At 34.4% G+C, this 21221-nt stretch overlaps 1 protein-coding gene and 1 non-coding gene across 2 annotated transcripts in view; both read right to left on the bottom strand.

Moving 5' to 3' along the window:
- Erp44 (endoplasmic reticulum protein 44) overlaps positions 1-21221 on the bottom strand; it is an 88505-nt gene that overhangs the window by 58679 nt on the left and 8605 nt on the right. Inside the window, 2 exon segments of the mRNA XM_047524271.1 lie at positions 2017-2056; positions 3871-3943. Coding sequence (XP_047380227.1) covers positions 2017-2056; positions 3871-3943 — 113 coding nt within the window.
- LOC124965086 (U1 spliceosomal RNA) lies at positions 20276-20438 on the bottom strand. The gene has a single exon (XR_007105093.1). It is a non-coding gene; the product is annotated as a U1 spliceosomal RNA (small nuclear RNA).

Below are 21221 nucleotides of genomic sequence, written 5' to 3'. Positions count from 1 at the left end.
TTATCTTTGTTATACATTTATAAAGGATATTTTCTCTGTATATCTTCAACTTTTTACTAAAGTTCTTTAAATACCCATATCACACATACATTCACATTCAGTAGATATTTATGTGTACTTAGCCATGTATTATGCAAAGTGCTTAGCAAATAATGTTGAAAAATATAGCTGTGGTGACTATTTCCTCAAAGCAAAAATAGTGAATTACCAACTAGAGCATAGCATAAAAGTGCTACCACTGGGTAAGATTGGGGTGTTACAGGAATTACAGATGTTCTTAAATTTATAATGGGGTTAAATCCCAATAAACCTATTGTAAACTAAAATTATCCTAGGTTGAAAAGCACTTAATGTGTCTAATTAAGCACTTAATATGTCTAAACATCATAGTTCAGTAACAAAGAGAGGGCACTGCAGAATATCAGCTGACTGGGAGCTGCAGTTTTTCACCACTGCCCACCATCAAGAGAGAGTATAGTACCACATAACCAGCCCAGGAAAAGATCAAAATTCAAAGTATGATGTCTACTGAAAGTGTATCACTTTTGCATCATAGTAAAGTCAAAAAATCATAAGTTGAGTCCTTGTAAAATGGGGAAATTTATATAAGAAAGGTTCCTAATCTGACTTGAGAGTAAGAGTAGGCATATTGATATAAAGGGTTGAAGAAAATGGCATTTAAATCACTGAAAGATGATTAGCACTTAACTAATTAAAGTAGTGGGTGAGAACAAAGAGTGATCTATCCAGGCAGAGGAAAAATCATGAGTTCAGTGATGAAAGAAGACAGAATTTCACAAAAATTGAAGGTTCTGTATAACAAGCAGAATGTGGGAGTAGAGAGAGGCAAGAGATACTGCTGTGGAGATAGGAAGTAGCCAAATTATAAGGGGCCTTTTAGGCCAAAATAAGGGCTTAAACTTAATCCAAAGGTAATAGAAAACCACTTAACTTTAAGATGGAGAGTAAACTAAACTAATTTGAATTGTAGGAAAGAACTCTGGCTTGTATTATAGAAAACAGAATGGAAATACATAGACATAAGTGAGGAATGAGTGAGGAAATTGCTGCAAAAATCTAGGTAAACTGCTGGACTATAGCTAGCTTGAAGCAGCTACTAGGCAGCTACTAGGAAGTAAGCTCTTAACAGTCAAATTACGCCAGTGTTTCAAACCTCTCCAGCGAAATCTTCCTGCTTCCTATCTTCACAACACATTCTTTAAAATACTATATATCATGTCTTTGTTCTAGAATCTGGGAATACCAGTAAGACATAATCTCTGCCATGGAAGTCTGTTTGCAAGGGTACAAAGAGAAAATAAGACTAAACCTCATACATGTTAAGCATCCCTAATTTGAAAATTCAAAATCGGAAATAATGCTCAAATAGTTTCAGATTTTGGAGTATTACAGACTTTGGACCTTCAGATAAGAGACATTCAACTGGGAAAGTCTATGCAAATAGTCCAAAATTTTAAAAAATCCAAAATCTGTAACGGTTCTGGTCACAAACATTTTGGATCAGGGATATTCAGTCTCTAGTAAGAAAAAGGAAGTGGTCAGTGGTCTGTAGGCTACCACATAAACATAGAAGACAGGTTCAATTCAGATTAAATAAAGGCTCCCGTAAGGGGTGGCAGGTTGCATAAGTTGAAAAATATCAATAGTATTTTTTCTTCTAAACTTACCACATCTAAATTCTGACCTCCAAACTCTGCCTTCTTTCCAGAGTCAGACAGAGCACTGCAATACTGTTTTTTAGTTTTTGTTATATTTGAGTTTTTATGTTGCCTCTTTTTAAGATTTGGCATAATGGAATCAGTTATATTTCTCTCTTAAAACAAAAATTCTTGTCACATTAAGATATTAATATGTGGATGAGCCTTAATTGATTTTGTATATGGAATATTATCTTGAAAAAATCAGAAATTTTCCTATTCATTACTTTCTACCACAGGAATAGTCACCTTCAACAAGTTAAAAATAAAACAAAAAAATAAAAACAAGATTACTTACCAGTCTGCATAAAAATTTACTAAAGCAACATCAGCATTGTCTGAAATTGAGAAACAAAATCAGTTATTTGTGTCTATACAATTCTGAGATAAAGACATGATTTTCATCATGATCTTTCCCCTTTATAAAGGCCAAATAAAAATCCATGCTAACAGTTAAGTTCTCTCTCACCTAGAAACTCATGCACATAGATGGCTTAGATATAATTTGCCCCCTTTCTCTATATCCTCTACCCTCCACCTTCATTGCATCTTTGCCTATAAGGCAAAGAGGAAAACAAATCTAGACCAATCAAGTTAGCCTACTCTCTTAAAGTGGAATGATTTGGATTCTAAGGATCCATTTGTTGATAATTCACATTCATGAATCACTGAGAACTAGTTCTGTAAGTAAAATCCTATTTCACAAAAGAGACCTGTATTACTAAGCTATTTTTAAATCTCAGATGTCCCTTTAGTAGCAATAAGTGACCCATAACTAACAATGTTGCACAAGATGCACTTTTTTTCTGGTTCCTATCCATTGAACAGTTACTTGGTATTGCAAAAATAACCTGCTACCATTTGCATATCAGAATGTGAAGACATAAGAAAGATAAAGCAGTTTCTTTTGCCTAAACCTAATTCAGAGAAACAAATTCCTTAAGCAGTAATAAAATTGAAACTCCAAAGATATTCCAGAATTTGGAAGATGAAAAGTGTGAGAATGACATGTGAGTTTCAATTTCCTTCCCTTTTTACCTTACAGTACTTTTTATCCACTTGCCTATTCAATCTAAAGCCGTGGTTCACAAACTGTAGTTCCTGGATCAGAAGTACCATCATTACCTAGCAACTTACAGAAATGCAAATTAGGATGGGTCTAGCAGTTTCTACCAGAAACTGGGGTCATTATAGCAGTATAGATGTTAATAAACCCTCCAGGTAATTCTGAATCCTGATAAGTTTACAGAACTACTGCTCTTTAGATCCCATAAGATAGAAATAGACTTTTTATCATTTAAAGTTCCAGAAACACAAAACAATGTATGATGTTCAATGAATGTTTTAATCCCTTTTACCATTAATACATTTGGTTCTGTTATGTGCAAACCAATGGGTGATGTTTAAAAACAAAAAAGATTTGGTTTTAGAACTTTTTACACTTTTAAAAATTATTGGGGATCTTAAAGAGCTTTTATGTGGGTTATGATTATTGATGTTTACCATGGTAGAAACAAAAAGCAAGAAGATTTAAAATACAAGAAAACACAAGCAAAAAAAAAAAAAAAAAAAAAAAAAAAAAAAGAAATCATCGCACATTTTCTTAAAGCTCCTAAATTTTGATCTTCTATTAATCGTATCTTCACCTTCCCTTTATTATTCTTAAAAATCAGAAAGTTCCCCCCAACTGAATTTTATCCATTATCACAATGTCAATAAACAATGCATTCAATAAAACATTTATTGAATTTAACCAATGATGCTGTTAAAGAGATAAGAATAGGTAACTTAAAGAAGAAAAAAAAATCCAGGCTGTGTCCTAAAGACATAAACGTTTAGTATTGCACAGTGAGAATTATAAGCCTTTAAGTAGGCTTCAGCAAAATATTTTGTTAAGCATGGTATCTATATCAAGGCAAAGAAATAAAAAAGACTAAAAGCATTACTTGTAACACAAGAAAGAAAGACATTTGAAGAAATGTTACTAAAACTAAAAACCAAAAGTGCTTTTTTTAAAAAATTCAATAAGCCATGGAATTAATTAGAATGCCAGTTCTTCAACTATTCTAGGTAACTGAGATTTTGCTGTGTTTTTGTATATAAACTCTTCACAGAGAAAAAAATTATACTTTTAAAATACTGATGTACTTACTTAAAATTTCATCTATATTCTCTGTGTCAAGACTTGTTATTTCAGTTGTTACAGGAGTAAAAACCCAAGTTACCTGAAAATTTAAAAAATGTGAAATTAATAAATGTCTCCAAAAAAGGCAAATAAAGCAGTTTTAAAATTAATGAATATGCCCCACATTGTCCCCTCTCAGCCTGAAGCAGCCAGAGCAGTCATCCTCCATTTCCCCTTACAGCAGTAAGGGTTCCCCTAATCAGAGCGGGGAATGAGAGTGGGGGCAAAAGACAGGTTATCAAAGAAAAGGAAATGGATAGATAACACACCTCATCGCCTGGTTGCTAACAGCCTGAGGAGAGAGGAGAGCCCTGTGGCTCTCTTCCTACCTTTTGGTCACCAGGTAGGCAAGATAAGAGGAGGAAGGGGCATGAGAAGAAAGGAAACCCAAAATCTATAAAAGAGACAAGATAGCCCCATTCCCTCGGGTACCAGCTCTGGGCTCCCTCCTCTTCAGAGGAGTCTCTCTCTCTCTGTTCTGTTACTTAAACAAAAATTTACTTTTTGCTCTTGCAAAGAGAGAGAGAGATTGTAAAGATATGGGGAAGATGAGTGGAGCAGAAAAAGGAGATCAAGAAACAGGGAGGGGGGACAGGAAAGGGGAGAAAATGCAGAGCAAATTTAACAAAATTACACTCTGTGCATGTATAAATACACCACAGTATATTCCACCTTTATGTATATCTATAAAGCACCAATAAAAAATAAATAAAAATTAATGAATTAAGTTGGATCCACTAGTTCCTTAGAAAATCATCAAATGATTTTAATCTTTATTAACTATTCTAACCCATCACTGTATCAATGAAATAGGAGAAATAATAATTTCTCCAGCCTAGAAACTGGTCAAACGATAATGCCTATACTTCCAAACACAGAAAAGAAATTGTTTTTAGACAATTAAGAAAACTGAGAATTTACTCACCCAATTAAATGAATACTTTCAACAACTTTACATATACAGCACAAGAAAAAAATTGCCAGGAGATTATGGGTTTTGAAAACATAAAAGCAAAGCTGTTTTCTAACTCAATCCCATCATGTTCCTGAGAGCAAATTAATGAAGGATCAAGAAAAGACTTGCCAATTGCAAAGCAAAAGTACTTCCTGCATTAGTTTCACTTAGTGATGATAACAATGTATTAAATGAGAGGCTATTAAAAAAGGGATAAGAATGTTTTTGCTTTCACTTTAGTGTTTCTGAAATTCAAAGTTTCGAGAAAATCTTAGCCGGCCATCTGTAAAACAAAGATAAAATTTAAGCTAAAACAGCAGATTTTTACTTATTTAAAAAGTAATATTTACTCTTGTTTCATCTTTGGAAACTGTATTTCCTACCCAGAGAGGTTTTTGTTCAAAACAGAATTTGGTATGGAAACTCATTCACTGAATCACTGTTTTTTATTGAGTGACAACCAATGCCAGGCTCTGATCATACTGAAAAGTATGGCCATCTAGTTCATGGACACTTGCAGTACTCAATAACAGTGACTCAAAATTTTATGAGTCACCAACAATTCAATCTAAATTATATATAGAGACACCTTTATCCTAGCATGTAAATAAACCCCACTAATTTATATTTCTATACACTCATTCTTTTTTTAGGAAAAAAACTGAGGATAAAACGAAGGCTTATATTCAAATTACCATAACGGTGTAGCAAATAATGAACTACCATGTCTTTCAGCACCCATAAATTATACTTTCTTAAAAAGTTAAGTGAGCTGGGCATGGTGATGCACACTTGCAACCCCAGGAGCTCAGGAGGCTGAGGCCCTAAGTAACTTGGCAAGATCATGTCTCTAAATAAAATATAAAAAAGAACTGGGGTTGTGGCCCAGTGGTTAAGTGCCCTTGGGTTCAATCCTCAGTACAACAACAACAACAATAAAAAAAAAAAAAAAAAAAAAAACAAAAAACACTTAAGTGATTGTAATCTCCAAATAACTTGACTTTATAAATAACTTTGCTATTTTTAATGCCTGAAAAATTAACTGGAAAGATGAGAATTCCCTTACTAGCCTTTATTATTGATGGGGTTCAGGACATTCCACAAACAGCAGAAGTAGAAAGTTCTCTCTGCGTTCTCCCCTCAATCAGGCCATAAAACAATTCTCTGACTTTCTAAAGTAGGTTATAAGACCCTCATGGGAGAAATAACCTCCATAAAGCTAGAGAAAAAAAGTAGGCCTATCTCAGAAGACACAAAGACACCAAGAACAACCTGAACATGACCCATTAGATCATATGCCCTTTTGTCCACATTTCTTTCTGCATGATTTTTATCCATACTTCTTTCTGCATAACTGTTCATTTTCCATCAAAGCATAAAAATACGGTTTCCCTTGTTTCTTTACATCATTTTTTCTGAAGGATCTCAAATCACATAAAACTGTATTAAGCCAGGTGCAATGGTGCACACCTATAATCCCAGCTGCTCCACAGGCTAGGTGGGAAGACTGAAAGATCAAGACAGTCTGGGCAATTTAGCAAGGCCCTATCTCAGAGTAAAAAAACATTTTTTTAAACTCTGAGGATGTAGCTCAGTGGTAGAGTGTCACTGAGTACTAAATTCAATTCTCAGTACTTGGGAAACAAAAGAAAGAAAGAAAAAAACCTTATACTGTATTAAATAAATTTACATGCTTTTCTGTTAATCTGTCTTCTGATACAGGGATCTCAGGCAAGAACTTAGAGATGGGTGAGGAAAGAAGTCTTTTCCCCTCTATAATCACTCAACATCTCACCAACGATACTTCCCTTATAAGTTTAGGACTAACTCTCAATTACTATGGAACCCAGTTATATTGACACAGCAAGATTTTATAGTTGTGTGTTGGAAAAAATCTTAAGAAAACAGAAAAATATTATACAGCAATAAAGTTGGTCATTATCAAAGTCAAGTCATTAAGTAACAGTATTTAAGAGAGTCTACTAGGTACTGAGGGCACTGAGGCATGGTATGCTCTGTCTCCAGAAGCTATCAATCTAGTAGGAGTGATAAAGAGGGGAGCAAAATGTGATAAATGCTAGATTACAGATATGGTGATGATTTTCATTTGCATAATCCAAGGGAGACTGAATCTGAAGTTAGTTATCACCTATTCAAATACATGTTTACAGGGAATTTATGTTAAAATTCTAAAGTTAATTGCCTTTGACTCTGAAATATTTACATGGGAAGAATATTTTTACATGATAGGTAATGGCATAAATGAGGCAATAATCAATTTGGCTGTATTAAATAGATAACTATTACTTAAAATAGATAACTATTACTTAAAAACACTGCACTAATAAATATGCCACAGATAAGACATTGGCATTCAGCAAATCGTTCTGTTTGTAAAAGAGTCCAAAGCAAGAAAACTGTCTCTAACCCAATAATATCTCCTTCCTGGAGGGAGTAAAGGAGCCTTCTCTTATTATCATGAACATTTCTATTAATATGCAGTATGAAAGGAAAGACAAGTTGTTTATTTGAATTCTTAGCAAGCTCCACTAGTCTGACAAATTGCTTCTTTTCATGTCAGCCCTGGGCAGAAATAAGGTTCTAGGGAAACATCTTTATGTGTCAAACACTACAAGGCTTAAGTAAAATAAAGACAAGTAGCTGCAGGTCAGGGAAGGAGGATGGGAATCACTAATGATTTTTTCTTTTTTATTTTTAACTTAGATTGGAAGGAAGCTTTCAATTTTTTTTCAATAAACAAAACATAAGAAAAAAATTTTTAAAGAGATTCTTTTTTAAAAAAATTTTTAGTTGTCAACAGACCTTTATTTATTTAAGTAATTAATTTATATACAGTGCTGAGGATCGAACCCAGGGTCTCACACATGCCAGGCAAGTGCTCTATCACAGAGCCACAATCCCAGCCCCAAGAAAATTCTTTATGATATTTCATCATTAGAGGTTAAATTCTCCATGACTATTAAGATCTTCTATTAAGAATATGATATATGGTAGACAACACGTATAAATATACAGACATAGAAAGTATTTACAACTTGGTCATTCTCTTCAGTTCATTAGCTTATTTTCTTGCTATAGAAAGCAGTGGAGGAAGGCAACTCCAGTCATCCTCCACAATTCATTAGATAATAACTCAAACATGCATTAATTGTATCAACTGTTAAACATTTCAGACTGAGATATCCAGTGACGAGATCTTATACAAAGAAAGCCACACCAGTGAAATGGGTAATATTGTACAAAAATACATTTAAGAAACAGTGACAGACTAGCTTTAAATTGTAAGCACTTTGTCAACAAGTAAAAAATGTTTTCTTCCATTATATTGAAGGTTTTTAAAAATTGAGATACCTATGAGAACTACAAAGCTTTCCTTAAACTTCCCTGTGTCCTCCAAGGCCACCTAATTGGCTGGTTATGCATGCCAGCTTAGGCCCATTTCCACAGCACTTTGAAGTCACCCAGCAGACAGCTTCTCCAAAAAAAATGCCCTACATTTTTTGCTCCCTCTTTTTGCACACATAGTCTGCTCTAACCAGAATATACTCTTCTCCACTACTGCATGATTAATCCTTTAAGGACTGAGTCATTCTTCCATGAAGCTTTGGTTTTCCTGGTAGAAAATGGCTTTTCTTTCTTATTAGTCCAATCTGCTCCATGGGGTGGGAAGAGAAAAAGGGGAAAAGCAGGCAAGGGGAATGTTAGTAATTATTTTTTTTTATTTAAAAAAAATTCTTTTCATACATGTATATAGGGTAATAATGTCTGTCTCATTCTACTGTCCTTACCATTCCCATCGTCCCCCCTCCTCTCATAATGTGAGTTATTAATAAATTAAATTTTTTTCTAGATTAGGCATCAAGGTTGAAACAAGATAACAACAATGAAGTCAATTACATGGTAAAGCCAAGTATTTTAGAAATAAATTTCAGCAACATTTTTATTAAGCATTCTCTCAATTGCTACAATATTAACAATGTATCCATGCTATAATACTATTACATATAAATACTCAGGTATTCACAGCTAAACCCCAGTGCTGTTCCTCTTTCAAAAAAATCAACAATTGAACAAGGCAATAATCCAACAGAATTTTTTTCAGAATTACAAATTAACATTAATAATAGTACACAACAGAAATTAATTATTAAAGTTTCTCTGTACGCAATTTAAAAAATAAATGTGGGTTGGGGATAGAGCTCAGTTGGTAGAGTGCTTGCTTTGCAAGCACAAGGCCCTGGGGTTCAATCCCCAGCACCGCCAAAAAAAAGCAACAACTTCCTACTACATTAAGACCAATGGTTACCATCCAAATATACTCTTAATGAGAATATCATGATACTCTCTAAATTAAATGTCTCCCTTCAATTTACCCTGCCCAGAGGTCAGATTCATCTTTCTGAGTGCTGCTCCATGTACAACAATTCCTCTGCCAAAAATCTCCAAGGGTTTTCTGTCTATAGAATAAAAGTTTAACTCCTTCACCACCTAGCATTTACGGCTATTCACAAACTAGCCTGTACCTGCCTTCCTGAATCACATCCTATAGCTTTCCACCCATTCGTCATGTTTCAACTAAAATGAACAACATTTAGGATAACCATATATTCTAGCTGGTCATATATCCTAGCTTACTTGAGAGACCCCTTCCCGCTCATGTCCGTTGCCCTGGAATTTTATTAGTAGTACCATCCACTTCAATCTTCAGGGGTCCCAGTTCAGGCAATAAATTATATGGTCATCCTGTGTTTGGTACACCCTAAGCAACTAAGAGGAATTATACCATGATCTTCACAAACTCTAAATCATTTCAGTTAAATTGTCTTTGCATATAACATATGGTAGAATGAAAAATGAAAATGAAAGTGAACAGAGAAGAATAAAGATTGACTAAGATATGAATGCTAGGCCAACCATTAGCCTCGGTCATTGACTTGAAACACTAGGCTCTCAGCAAGGAAATAAAATCAGTAACTCAGAAAAATTGCTACATGATCCTTTCAAAGGTCACACAAACAGTACAAATCCTGGAAGTTATAAATTTGGAATGCAAGGGGTCTACAGTACCTGCAATTCCTAAAATATGTCTCATTATTCTCCTGCCTCCATGTCTTGCTCATGCAATTTCCTCTTTTAGAACAGCTGGGAAAGTCTACCTAATTTTTAGGGCCAAATTCAAAAGCTATCTTTTCTATGAAGCCTTTCCTTGTGGTCCCAGACAACAGCAATCCATTTCTCTCCCCTGTGAACTCATAGAGCACTTTCTGTAGGGCATTGATTTCTTATTCTTTCTTAAGGAAAGAAATATACTAATTTTAGACTCAAACTGGATATTTGTGTTGGGAACTTCCTCCAATAGATTATTAATACTTTTGAAAGTAGAGACGGCACCTTACTCAATTTTTATTCCACAGATTACCTACTACCATACCTTACTGTACACAAAAGCATTCAAATATGTATTAAATGAATACATGGATGTAGATTATGTTAATACACTAACAATTCAGATATGAGAATTCTTATCTCAATGCTGGAGATTAGAAGTGGGAGGTAAAAGTCCAGAAATCACATAGCCAAGAAATGTTTTTAACATGTTTAGGAAAATAAAGTTATCAAATTAGAATGAAGTCTATACTACAATTTGATTTTAATTAGTTGATAGTAAAAAGTAAAATATCTGGTGAGAATTCACAGACTTACAAGGAATCTCTGAAGTGATCTTACCATCTGTCACAGAAGCCCCTCTAACTCACTATCTAAGAGATGTCATGAGCTTTTTGTAATACCTTCTCTGGTTCCCCACACTGTTCTTTGGCATGATTTATAGGCACTTCAGCACTTACACTATCCACACATAAGAACAGCTTTAAGATCTATTATGCACAGTGTGGTGACTATAGTTAATAATAATATAACATATTCTTTAAAGTTGCTAAGAAGTTAGATCTCAAATGTTCTTATCACGAAAAATGATAAGTATGTAAGGTGAGAGATATGATAATCAGCTAGACTTAATCATTTTGCAATGTATACATATATCAAAATACCATATTGTACACTGTAAATACATATAATTTTTCTTTGTCAATTATACTTTAATAAAGTTGAGAAGAAATAAAGTGAGCCATTGGTAAATTATATTTCTCTTTCTCTCTTACACACACACACACACACACACACACACACACACACACCTGAGCTATGTTACATTAGTGGATAAAAATCCAATCCTTATGGAACTTGTAGAACCTGAGGCTAATAAAATACCAGGCAGAGGTTATCAAACATTATTTCTGTTAGTAAGACACATTTGCTAGACTTTATTAGAACATCTTAGTACGTGAGTTAGAAAACAACAAGTATTTCCAGTGAATTTGTTTGTTTAAAATTCAATAACTTAAAACCTTAGTATTCAAAGTGTGGTTCCTGAACCAGCAGCATTGGCATCACCTGGGAGCTTATAAGAAATGCAGAACATCAGGCCTCAGCTCAAATTAATAAATCAGAGCCTTCATTTTAATAAGACACCCAGATGATTCCTATGCACATTAAAGTTTGGGAAGCACTGCTTAAGCATTTTACTTCAGCAGCAAGCATAGAAGTTCATGCAAAATTCTGCATGAAGGTTGTGGTCCTCAAACATGCACACAAGAACAGGTATGACTTGTGGCAATTCTCCAATGACACATACATTGCTGTGATTTTAGAAAAATGCAGCATTTATAATCTTATAAGAATTCACAGATGTTCCTTTTTAAAGGAACTGGGGATACAGCTCAGTTGGTAGAGTGCCTCGCATATACAAGGCCATGGGTTCAAACCCCAGCAAAAAAGTATATTGTTTTCTGCTTAAAAAACATCTTAAGTAGATATTTTTGCATATTAATTAACATAAAACAGAAGCAACAATAAAGGATGTTTCCTTCCCTGTGCCATTACTTCCACCAGGATTTTTTTTTTTTTTTTTTTTTTTTTTTTTTTTTTTGCGGTGCTGGGGATTGAACACAGGGCCTTGTGCTTGCAAGGCGAGCACTCTACCAACTGAGCTATCTCCCCAGCCCCTACCAGGATTTTTGCAGTAATAGTTTAGTATACTTTTACTAAATCTTTCATTTACTTGTCTTTCTGTTAGGAGATTCTCAAAGCTCTTTAAAAACTTTCTTTCCTATAACAAAAAATAAGTGATAAACCAGATAACCACTCTTTTACATTTCTAATCCAGACTGACAAGTACACTTACCACCCAAAGTCCCAATGCCATGAGACCCAGGCTGCTTCTCCTCCCTGGAGGCCACTTCTCTGAGTACAGTGTCAGTCCACTCTCAATCTCAGTTTTGCATTAAGCTGGCAGTCAACAGAAGCAAATAAAGGTTTGCAATTGGCTGCAAGGAGCTAGGAGATGTTGAAAGGTCCCTGGAGAAAAGATGCTGAAGCTGACAGGAACTAAGGGCCTTAAAGCTGGGTATCAATCAAGGCACATCTCACACTGTTAGTATTCCCAGAAGCATTATAATGAACTAGAAGTTCAAAGAGAAAGTAAAAATAGGACTAAGTGTAGAGTAACACTAAGAAGCTACTTTAACCCTTAAATTGCTTAGTGGTAAAACCATCCTATAGTATCAGTAAGACTTATGTTGGCATATCAGAGGTAATCTGCACTTATAAAGGAACATAAGAATAATAAGCATTCTCCATTAACTCAAAAAACGTACAGACATGTTTTAGAAAACAAATTCTATAACAAAAAATGCAAAATTAAGTAATATAATCCCTAATCTCAAATTCAGCCAACAAAAGCAAACACAGACAAAAAAATAAACAAAAATTATTGTAATTCATATTTTTTTAAGTCATCTGATCATGTGTGGACTTCCATTAAAACTGATGTCTCTTTTGGCATTTGTCAGTAAATGGATGGAAGTGGAGACTATCATGCTAAATGAAATAAGACAGTCCCAAAAATTCAAAAGTCGAATGTTTTCTCTGATATACAAAATCTAATCCAAAATAAAGAGGGAAGCAGAGTACAGCAACAACAAAGAGAAAGGGGAAAAAAAGGGAGAGAAAATTTCATCAAAACAGAGGAAAGATCAGTACACTAGACAAAAGAGATTGAGGAGGAGGAAGAAGGGAGAAGAAAAGACAAGAACAATAGAATGAATATGACTAAACTTTTGCAATGAGCATGTATGGATATGGCACAGTAGGGCTCCACACTGGGTGTATCCACAGGACACTAATTAAAAAAAAAAAAAAAAAGTAAACTGTAAATGGATTGAAGAGAGATTGTGGAGTAGGGGGAGGGTAGGGGAAAAGTGCTGGGGACTGAACTGGAGCAGACTGTGTTCCAAGCTTTTGTGATAATGTCAGAGTGTATCCTTGTGTTATATATGGTTAAAAAGAATAAATTAAAAAAACAAAAATTAAAAAATTAAAAAATTGATCTCTGCACAATACAAATATGTAACAAGTAATCCCTCTATTACATATAATTATAATTCACCAATAAAAAAAGCAAAACAAAATTGTCATATGTTTTATTTTTCACTCTATCTAAAAAATGGTACAAACTAATTTATCTGAAAGAGACAAGGTACTTCTCTGACCTTCAGAGAGGATGTTCTTGTTATAAAAAGCTTCTCAGAGCTGGTGTGAGTTTCTCAATTTGTGGAAAGGATTATTTTCTTAAAATCACCATACTGTGCTCTTCTAGATCCCAAACTCCTAACAATGGCAGTACTAACAAAGCATGGGAATGAAGAGAAAAGATGAGAACTATTCTCTTCTTTTTCTGTACACACCCTGGAGCCTGGGGGTAAGAAGTGGTGGTAATAAGGAGACAATGTCCTATTTATCATTTTCTCCCAATAGTAGCCAGTATGGTCCTTATAAGTAACTTTCCAGAACAAACACTTGCAAATGAGAGAAAACTACAATTGCTTCACTTCGAGATGCACTGTACCTACTGCCCAGGATGCCTGATGAAACAAAGTCCCCAAAAGAGAACTGTTATGGTTTGGATCTTAACCCATTAAATCCCATGTTTTCAATTCTATGAATATTTCAATGTAATTGACACAGATGCATTAAAATAGGTTAGAAATCATAATCTAGAATTGATTATATAATTTATTATCAATAATATTAATGGCATGAGTAATATTATTGAGTATTATCACTGCTCATTCACTATTACTTTTCTCAAAAAGCAGAAACTTAAAAACATAAATATTTCAAAGTTACCACAAATGATATATTCGTTGTTCAATTTAAGTTTCTATAGGCATTCATTCCATCAATAGGACACTGGAACAATGGAACAGAATGAGTTAAAATTCCCACAAAGGTCACGCACTTAGGCTTGGTTGCCAGCCTGTGGCATTAGTGGTAGGTGGTGGACCCTTTGGAAGGTAAGGCCTACTGAAAGGAATTTAGACCACTGAGGGACCCTAGCCCCTTCTCTTTCCTTCATGGTTACCATGAGGTGAGCAGCCTCCTCTACCACACACTCCCTACCATGATAAAATGCCTCACCACAGGCCCAGAGGCAACAGGCCCACTGACCATGGACTTAAACTTCTAAAACCATGAGTCAAAATAAATCTTTTCTCCTTTTCTCAGGCATTTTGTCACAGTAACAGAAAGTATATTAACACAGAGCATCTACATGCATGCTGATCCATATATTCTCTTGTTTTATTACTCATTCTACAAATATTTCACTGAGTCTTCTATTACATGCTAGGTACTGTGGGAATAGTGCAAATATATGGAGTTTACATTACATGAGATCATCAGACATTACTTTCATACTAAAACTGATTTTCTCACTTAAATATTTGAAGAGTCATGCATAGTTCTGGCAAAATCATCTATTCTCAAAGGAAAATAACTGCTGGGCACTAGACAATGAGAATCACTTTGTATGTCAGTACTCCCTTTTTGCCATATATTCAATTAGGTTTCAGTTAATTTTAACATGTAGCAACTGTAACATTGTTACTGAACAATCTTAATATCAATTAAAGTGGGAAAACCAGACATGCTTCCTGGTGGATTGTAATAAGAAACACAGTACCATTTGCTAAGCGTTCTTAACAAGAAATTAAACTTAACATCAGTCTAACCAAGTCCAACACTTGTGTATAGGAAACACTGGATGTAGAGAAACAGGTAAAATGACAGTATGAGGATCAAAGCAGCCTTTCTCAGAACATAGGTGATTTTATAGTAAAAATGACAGCCTATATTCATGTGGGCTCCCCAGGAGTGGACCTTGAGACAAGGAGACAATACCTGGGAGATGAAGGAGAAATGGGAAGTGTGACAAGGAAGGGAAGACAGTCAACACACTATAGTGGGTGAATGATAGTATACCAATGTTTTGGTATAATCCACATTGGCCACTATTTTCACTGAGCCTTTTTTTTTTTAAAGTTTCACAGTTTATGCTGAATAGACCCTGATATCTCCTAAATTACAAAACAAATTATTTAATCTTCTTGTTTACCAGCTTTTGCTGTCAGCATATACATTCTACACTGTAAAATGTGAAGAAAATATCTCCTACACATGTCAAAGAATGCCTTAATTCCACTACTAACCGTGTGGCCCTGATTATTTTTTGGTGAGAAAAGAGCCTCAATGAAAAACTGTTTTTTATATTTAATTAGTTCTAGAATAACTTTCTTATAAAAGAAAATCATTATTTTATAAGCATCTCTGGTCAGAATACAGTTGAGTTTTACTTTGTACTTCAATATAAGAAAATTTAAAAGTTCAGTTAAACCTATTGTGGTTACTGGTATGGTAGATGTGTCTGGTCTTATTTCTGTCAAATTATTTTTTCAATTAGTATGGTTTTTAAAAATGTTTTTACTTATTCAAAATAATTTTTGTTTTAAAAGGTAGTTCTTTTAATATGCAGAAAGTTTTATTTTCTTTATAGTGATAATCATAATTAAATCTTTTATTCATCCACATATGTTCTGCTGTTATATTCATCTTTATTAAAACTCTAGACTAGCCAGGCATGGTAAACACACACCTGTAATCCCAGCAGCTCAGGAGGCTGAGGCAGGAGGATCACAAGTTCAAAGCCAGCCTCAGTAATGGTGAGGCACTAAGCAACTCAGAGAGACCCTATCTCTAAATAAAATAAATTTTTAAAAAAGGTCCAGGGATGTGGCTCAGTGGTGGAATGCCCCAGAATTCAATACCTGGTACTCCACAAAATATATATATATTTTTTTAATTAAAAATAATTTTTTAAAACCCTGGACTATGTTAGTTCCCTACAACCAAATTTCTAAGGCAGCTCACCAGAGGACAAAGTCCATAGCTCTTCATATTCTGGTCCTAACCTAACCAAACTTTATCTTTCAATGATTCACAACTTGAATTTCCACAGCCAGGCTTACTCACTTAACTTCATCCATAGAAACTCCTCTGTTCATCCAACCTACACAGTGTTCTCTGACTTTTCTTTGCCCTAATTTTTCTAGCATGCTTTCTAGAAAGGAAGCTTACAGTACTTGTGGCACACATCCTGTTTGCTCTTTTGCTTCATCATGAAAATCTCTATAGGTAAACTGTAAACTCTTAAAGGGCAAAATGTATCATTAACTTCCTATGGGCCCTACCTGGCTCAGTGCTTCCATCCCCAAGGGTTCTCATCTGAGGATGGCCATGAGCCTGTATAAGAGTGGGTGGATAGGTTCTTGGGGAGCTGAAATGAATTGGGATCAACATGTAGAATTGTGATCAACATGTAGAAGGGAAAGGTAAGAATGTTCAGTTCTGTGAGGCAAAACTTTCTAGTGGCAAGACTTTACAACAGATTGGATTTTCCTGTAAGCTCTCTACTGTAGCAAGTTTTCAACTGGAAGACAAATGGCCATTCTGCCAGAGATACTGTCAAGGACAGCCATGCACAAGGCAGAAGGGGAAAATATTCTACAGCTAAAGAAACTATTATCCCCCTCAAATTTGTAATTGTGAATAACTAGTATTTTGACCTAAACAAAGCAGAGACTATAGAGGCTAATGGGGGCTAAAGAATTGACTAGGGAAATGAGATGAGTTAACCAGTAAACAGATAATTTATTGTTGAGTAATCTTTGAAGTTTCTGATTCTGTTTTAATGTTCTCTTAACATTCCAGGATACAAAAAAAAAAATTATAAATTACATATTCTTGTAGCCTTCACATTTGATACTGATTTGACTAAGTGATCTATTTAGACGACTACACAGACATCTTATACGAAAACTGTTGTTTGAATTACTAAAAACAAAATGTTCAATAATTGCTGCAATGATTTCACTTACTGATAAACAAGAAAATTATGTTCATCCCTACGACATGTGAGAATTACTTTCACACCTTACACTGAGGAAGGCCTTCCTAATCATTAACTACAATCCAAAAATAAAAGATTAAACACACACACATACAAGCACACTCTGTAATGTGAGTTATCTGCATAATAAGTAAACAGAATGAACAAAGAAGAGAAAAGAAATTCAGAAAACATATGAAGGGGAATAATTTTCCTGAACTGTAATAGTTCCTAGAAATATGTAAGAAAAAACATCTCAGTAGAAAAATTATAGCCTCCAGGAAGAGAAACAGAGGCTCCTCTACTTACAAACTTTCAATTTACAAACTTAAAAGTTTTCGCAGATGGAAAGCCACATAGGTTCTGCCTGTCACCAACAGATGAAATTATTCATCCTTGGTATAATGTGTCATTCCAGATTTATGGCAAGTGTTATTAACAAATACAACTTCAGAATCTAAATATAAAGAGAAATGCTTCCATTATGTTTTAATGGTTTCCAGTTTAAAAAAAAAAAAAAAAAGTTATGCGGTGCACACCTGTAATCTCAGTGGCTTGGGAGGCTGAGGCAAGAGGATCACAAGTTCAAAGCCAGCCTCAGCAACTTAGCAAGACCCTAAGCAACTTACCGAGACCCTGTCTCTAAAAAAATATTTTAAAAGGGCTGGGGAGGAGGCTCAGTAGTTAAATGCCCCTGGGCTCAACCCTTAGTACCAAAAAAAAAAAAAAAAACCAAAAACCACACATACACACACACTTTCTTTTATTAGTACTGGTTTTAATTACTTAATACAATTTACTGATATAAACTATCCCAGTCCCTGACAATGAGTTAATAAATTTTGAAAATAAGAATCCTGCTTTCTCTTAAAGGAAAATGTACCCTAAAGACACTCGTATGCCTTTCTTAAGCCTTAAAAAAAAAAAAAAAAACCACTTAAACAACCTGAATAAAAGTGCATTTAAACCCACTCACAAAACATCTTTTATCCTATCTTCATAATATTCAGAAATCTTTAGTAACTTACTACTTCAAAGTAATATTCCAAAATTAAGTGACAGGCTCTTAGGAAATCATCTCATATGGAAATATAGAAGATTTCTCTGCTAGTTTCCTCAAATACCACAAACCACTTGCATTAGAAGAGCTAAAGATGAACCAGGAAAGTTAGATACTACTGCACAAATGAGAATTCCCCAAATAAAGTAAGCTAGAAAGACATCAAACACAGCAGCCTTATGTGCAATGAGCAGATCTAGTCAGCTGCTTTCTCTTGCCTCATGGTTCGAATGAAGAAGAAAAACAACAAATCTGATTATTTTGCTCCAGGACATTAGATATTTCTCAGAATTAAAAGCTATTTCTTGAGGGTTCAAGATATTATATTTTAAATCACTCTTGTTGAAAATAGTAACCATTGTGTACAAAGGAGATCTTTATAACTTTATTTACTATTGTGGATTGAAAAATACAGTTTGCCCTCTGTTCCAATCAACCCCCTTGATCTTTTCAGTAATGGAAGGTATAAGTATTCATAAGATTAGAAAATTTACCTTAGAAAAGTAAAGCCAGACAATAAGCTTTTCTTAATCTAAACTGAAATGCCATCATAAAATATCTCATCACCTTCATCATAGTGCCTAAATTTCAAAAGATTTGTTATATCCCAGTTTTTTTTTTTTTCCAAATCTATAAACAGATTTGGCTTAATGGCCAAAACTTAACTAAAAGTAGTAAATATTACACATGCTTTTTGTGTAAATAAGTTTACCACCTTTTGGAAGCAATATTTAAGGGCTAACTCTGCATATGTAAGTCAGACTTACTGGAGCAAATGTAACTATAAACCAGAAATTTGAAATCTTCCACACTTACACAAATAGGAGTTTTATTTTTTCATCTTTACAGTGACCAAAAGTCTGCAGTAATAATCTCTTCCCTTACTAAATTCAACTAGAAAAAGATTATATATTTCTAAGAATCATTATCATTTTCCATATCTAGTCAATTACAAGTCAGAGATACAGTTTTGGAAAGATTTTGAATGTTCAAGGTAATAGAAATGATACTCTTCTAGAAATATGAAACTAATGATACCTTTCCTTTCAAGAAGCAAGAGCATAAAGCTTATTTCCCCACTTTCACCATACCACTTAAAGGAATTTATTTGCTTTTGTATTAAAAGCAGAAAAGCATATCAAGTTGGATCTTTATTTCTATCAATCATAATTACCTTTGTCACTATTTTGAAAAACCAGTGGAAAGTGACAAGTTGATAAGCACTTTAAGAAACTACTACAATTTGGAATCAGACTTTTAAAAGTCTCATCCATTTATTCATTTCAGAGGGTCAAAAGACAGAACAGTCACAAAAGGATGGTCAGTACAAGCCCTAGCCTCCTCCATTATACTTTCTCCATTTCACAATGATTCTATTTGTCTGGTAAACTGCCCTTCTCTACCCAATACCTACAAAACAAACATCTCCTATACACCAGACAGGTAATACTTTGTGGACACTGTATCTTAATATTACAGCCTTGCAATAATTAACCCCACGTTTAAGTCAGAAAAAACTGAGGCTCAGAAAGGGAAGGAAAATTGCCTAATATCAGACAGCTAAAAAAGAGGAAATGAAGCAAGTCTTTCTAGCTTCAGTCTCTCTGCCCTCTAGTATTGTTAATTATCCTGGAAATCCATGCCCTAGAACTACTTCCATAATGCATCAACTCTCCCTGAGACAAATGTATATTATATACTTAGTCTTCTGGGGGAAAGAATCCAAATAACAAACATGTATTTCAAGCATGCACAGAAGTTTTAATCTAATACTTACTTTTACAAACACATTATTAACATCAGTATTATACCTTTACATCATCATAGAAACTCAAGCTAAAGTAGGAATCATCTATTTTATGAATAAGGAAATCAAAATTTCATAGTATCTAGCATATAGTAAAAGCAAAATACGAATAGGATCCAAATAAGCTAAGTGACTCATCCAAATTAGTGGAAGAAAAGGGTTCAATCCAGGTTCTTTTTTTTTTAATAGGGGAAAGCCTGAATGCAGTCTCCCACTACCACAAATTATGTAGTTGAGTTTCCCACACTTGGGGAAATTGCTGGGGTCAGAACATCCAGAGTGCAAAGGATGAGACTCACCCTGGGAAAACCACCTTCGTGATCATAGTATCTCCCTGCCAGGTAAGTATCCAGGTCTTTTTAAATTCTAAAGGCAGTGGACTCTTCAACAAAACACAAGTACCTCCATTAAACTAGTTTCATAATTATACAATGAATAAGTACAAAACTAATTAAGTACAGTTATAAAACAGAGCTAAGAAGACCATTTATTCACTTATCACATTTTTAAAAAATATTTTTTAGTTGTCAATGGACTCTTTGTTTATATGTGGTGCTTGAGAATTGAACCTAGTGCCTCACACATGAGGCAAGTGCTCTTCCTCTGAGCTACAACTCCAGCCCTACTAATACATTTTTAAGCTGCTTCTGTCAGTATTATGACAAGGTTCAGAAGACCACAGGGGATGAAAGCTAGTCTTGTGAGTTCACTACTTCAGTACACACAATTTTAGTATGACTAGATGGCAATCTGAAAGTTTTCTTTTTAAAGGGTACATATATAATCTTCTACTTATTTGTTGATTCCCCTCATCCTAACATTTACTGACCACATACTATGTGGCAGATACCAGAAGAGTTTCCTCTAATATACTGTAGACACATTCACAGTCTTCCTTGTTACCCAGAACTTTTCTGTATCATTAAAGTATATCCCTTTCAGAAATGTTTTTAAAATGTAAGGAACTCATTTGGTTTAAAATCTTAAGTGATCACAATTGTGTTTATCACACTTCAAGTGTTACATCTCTCTCCCCAGTCACACACAGAATATTTCAATTTAATATAGTAGAGGTACACTTCTGATACCTGAGGCAAACGCTTAAAAACATCAACAGGTCATCTTTTTACAG

Source organism: Sciurus carolinensis, chromosome 14, assembly GCF_902686445.1.
Source record: "Sciurus carolinensis chromosome 14, mSciCar1.2, whole genome shotgun sequence".
In the NCBI taxonomy this organism is placed as follows: Eukaryota; Metazoa; Chordata; class Mammalia; order Rodentia; family Sciuridae; genus Sciurus; species Sciurus carolinensis.
This window is presented reverse-complemented; position numbering and strand designations above follow the sequence as displayed.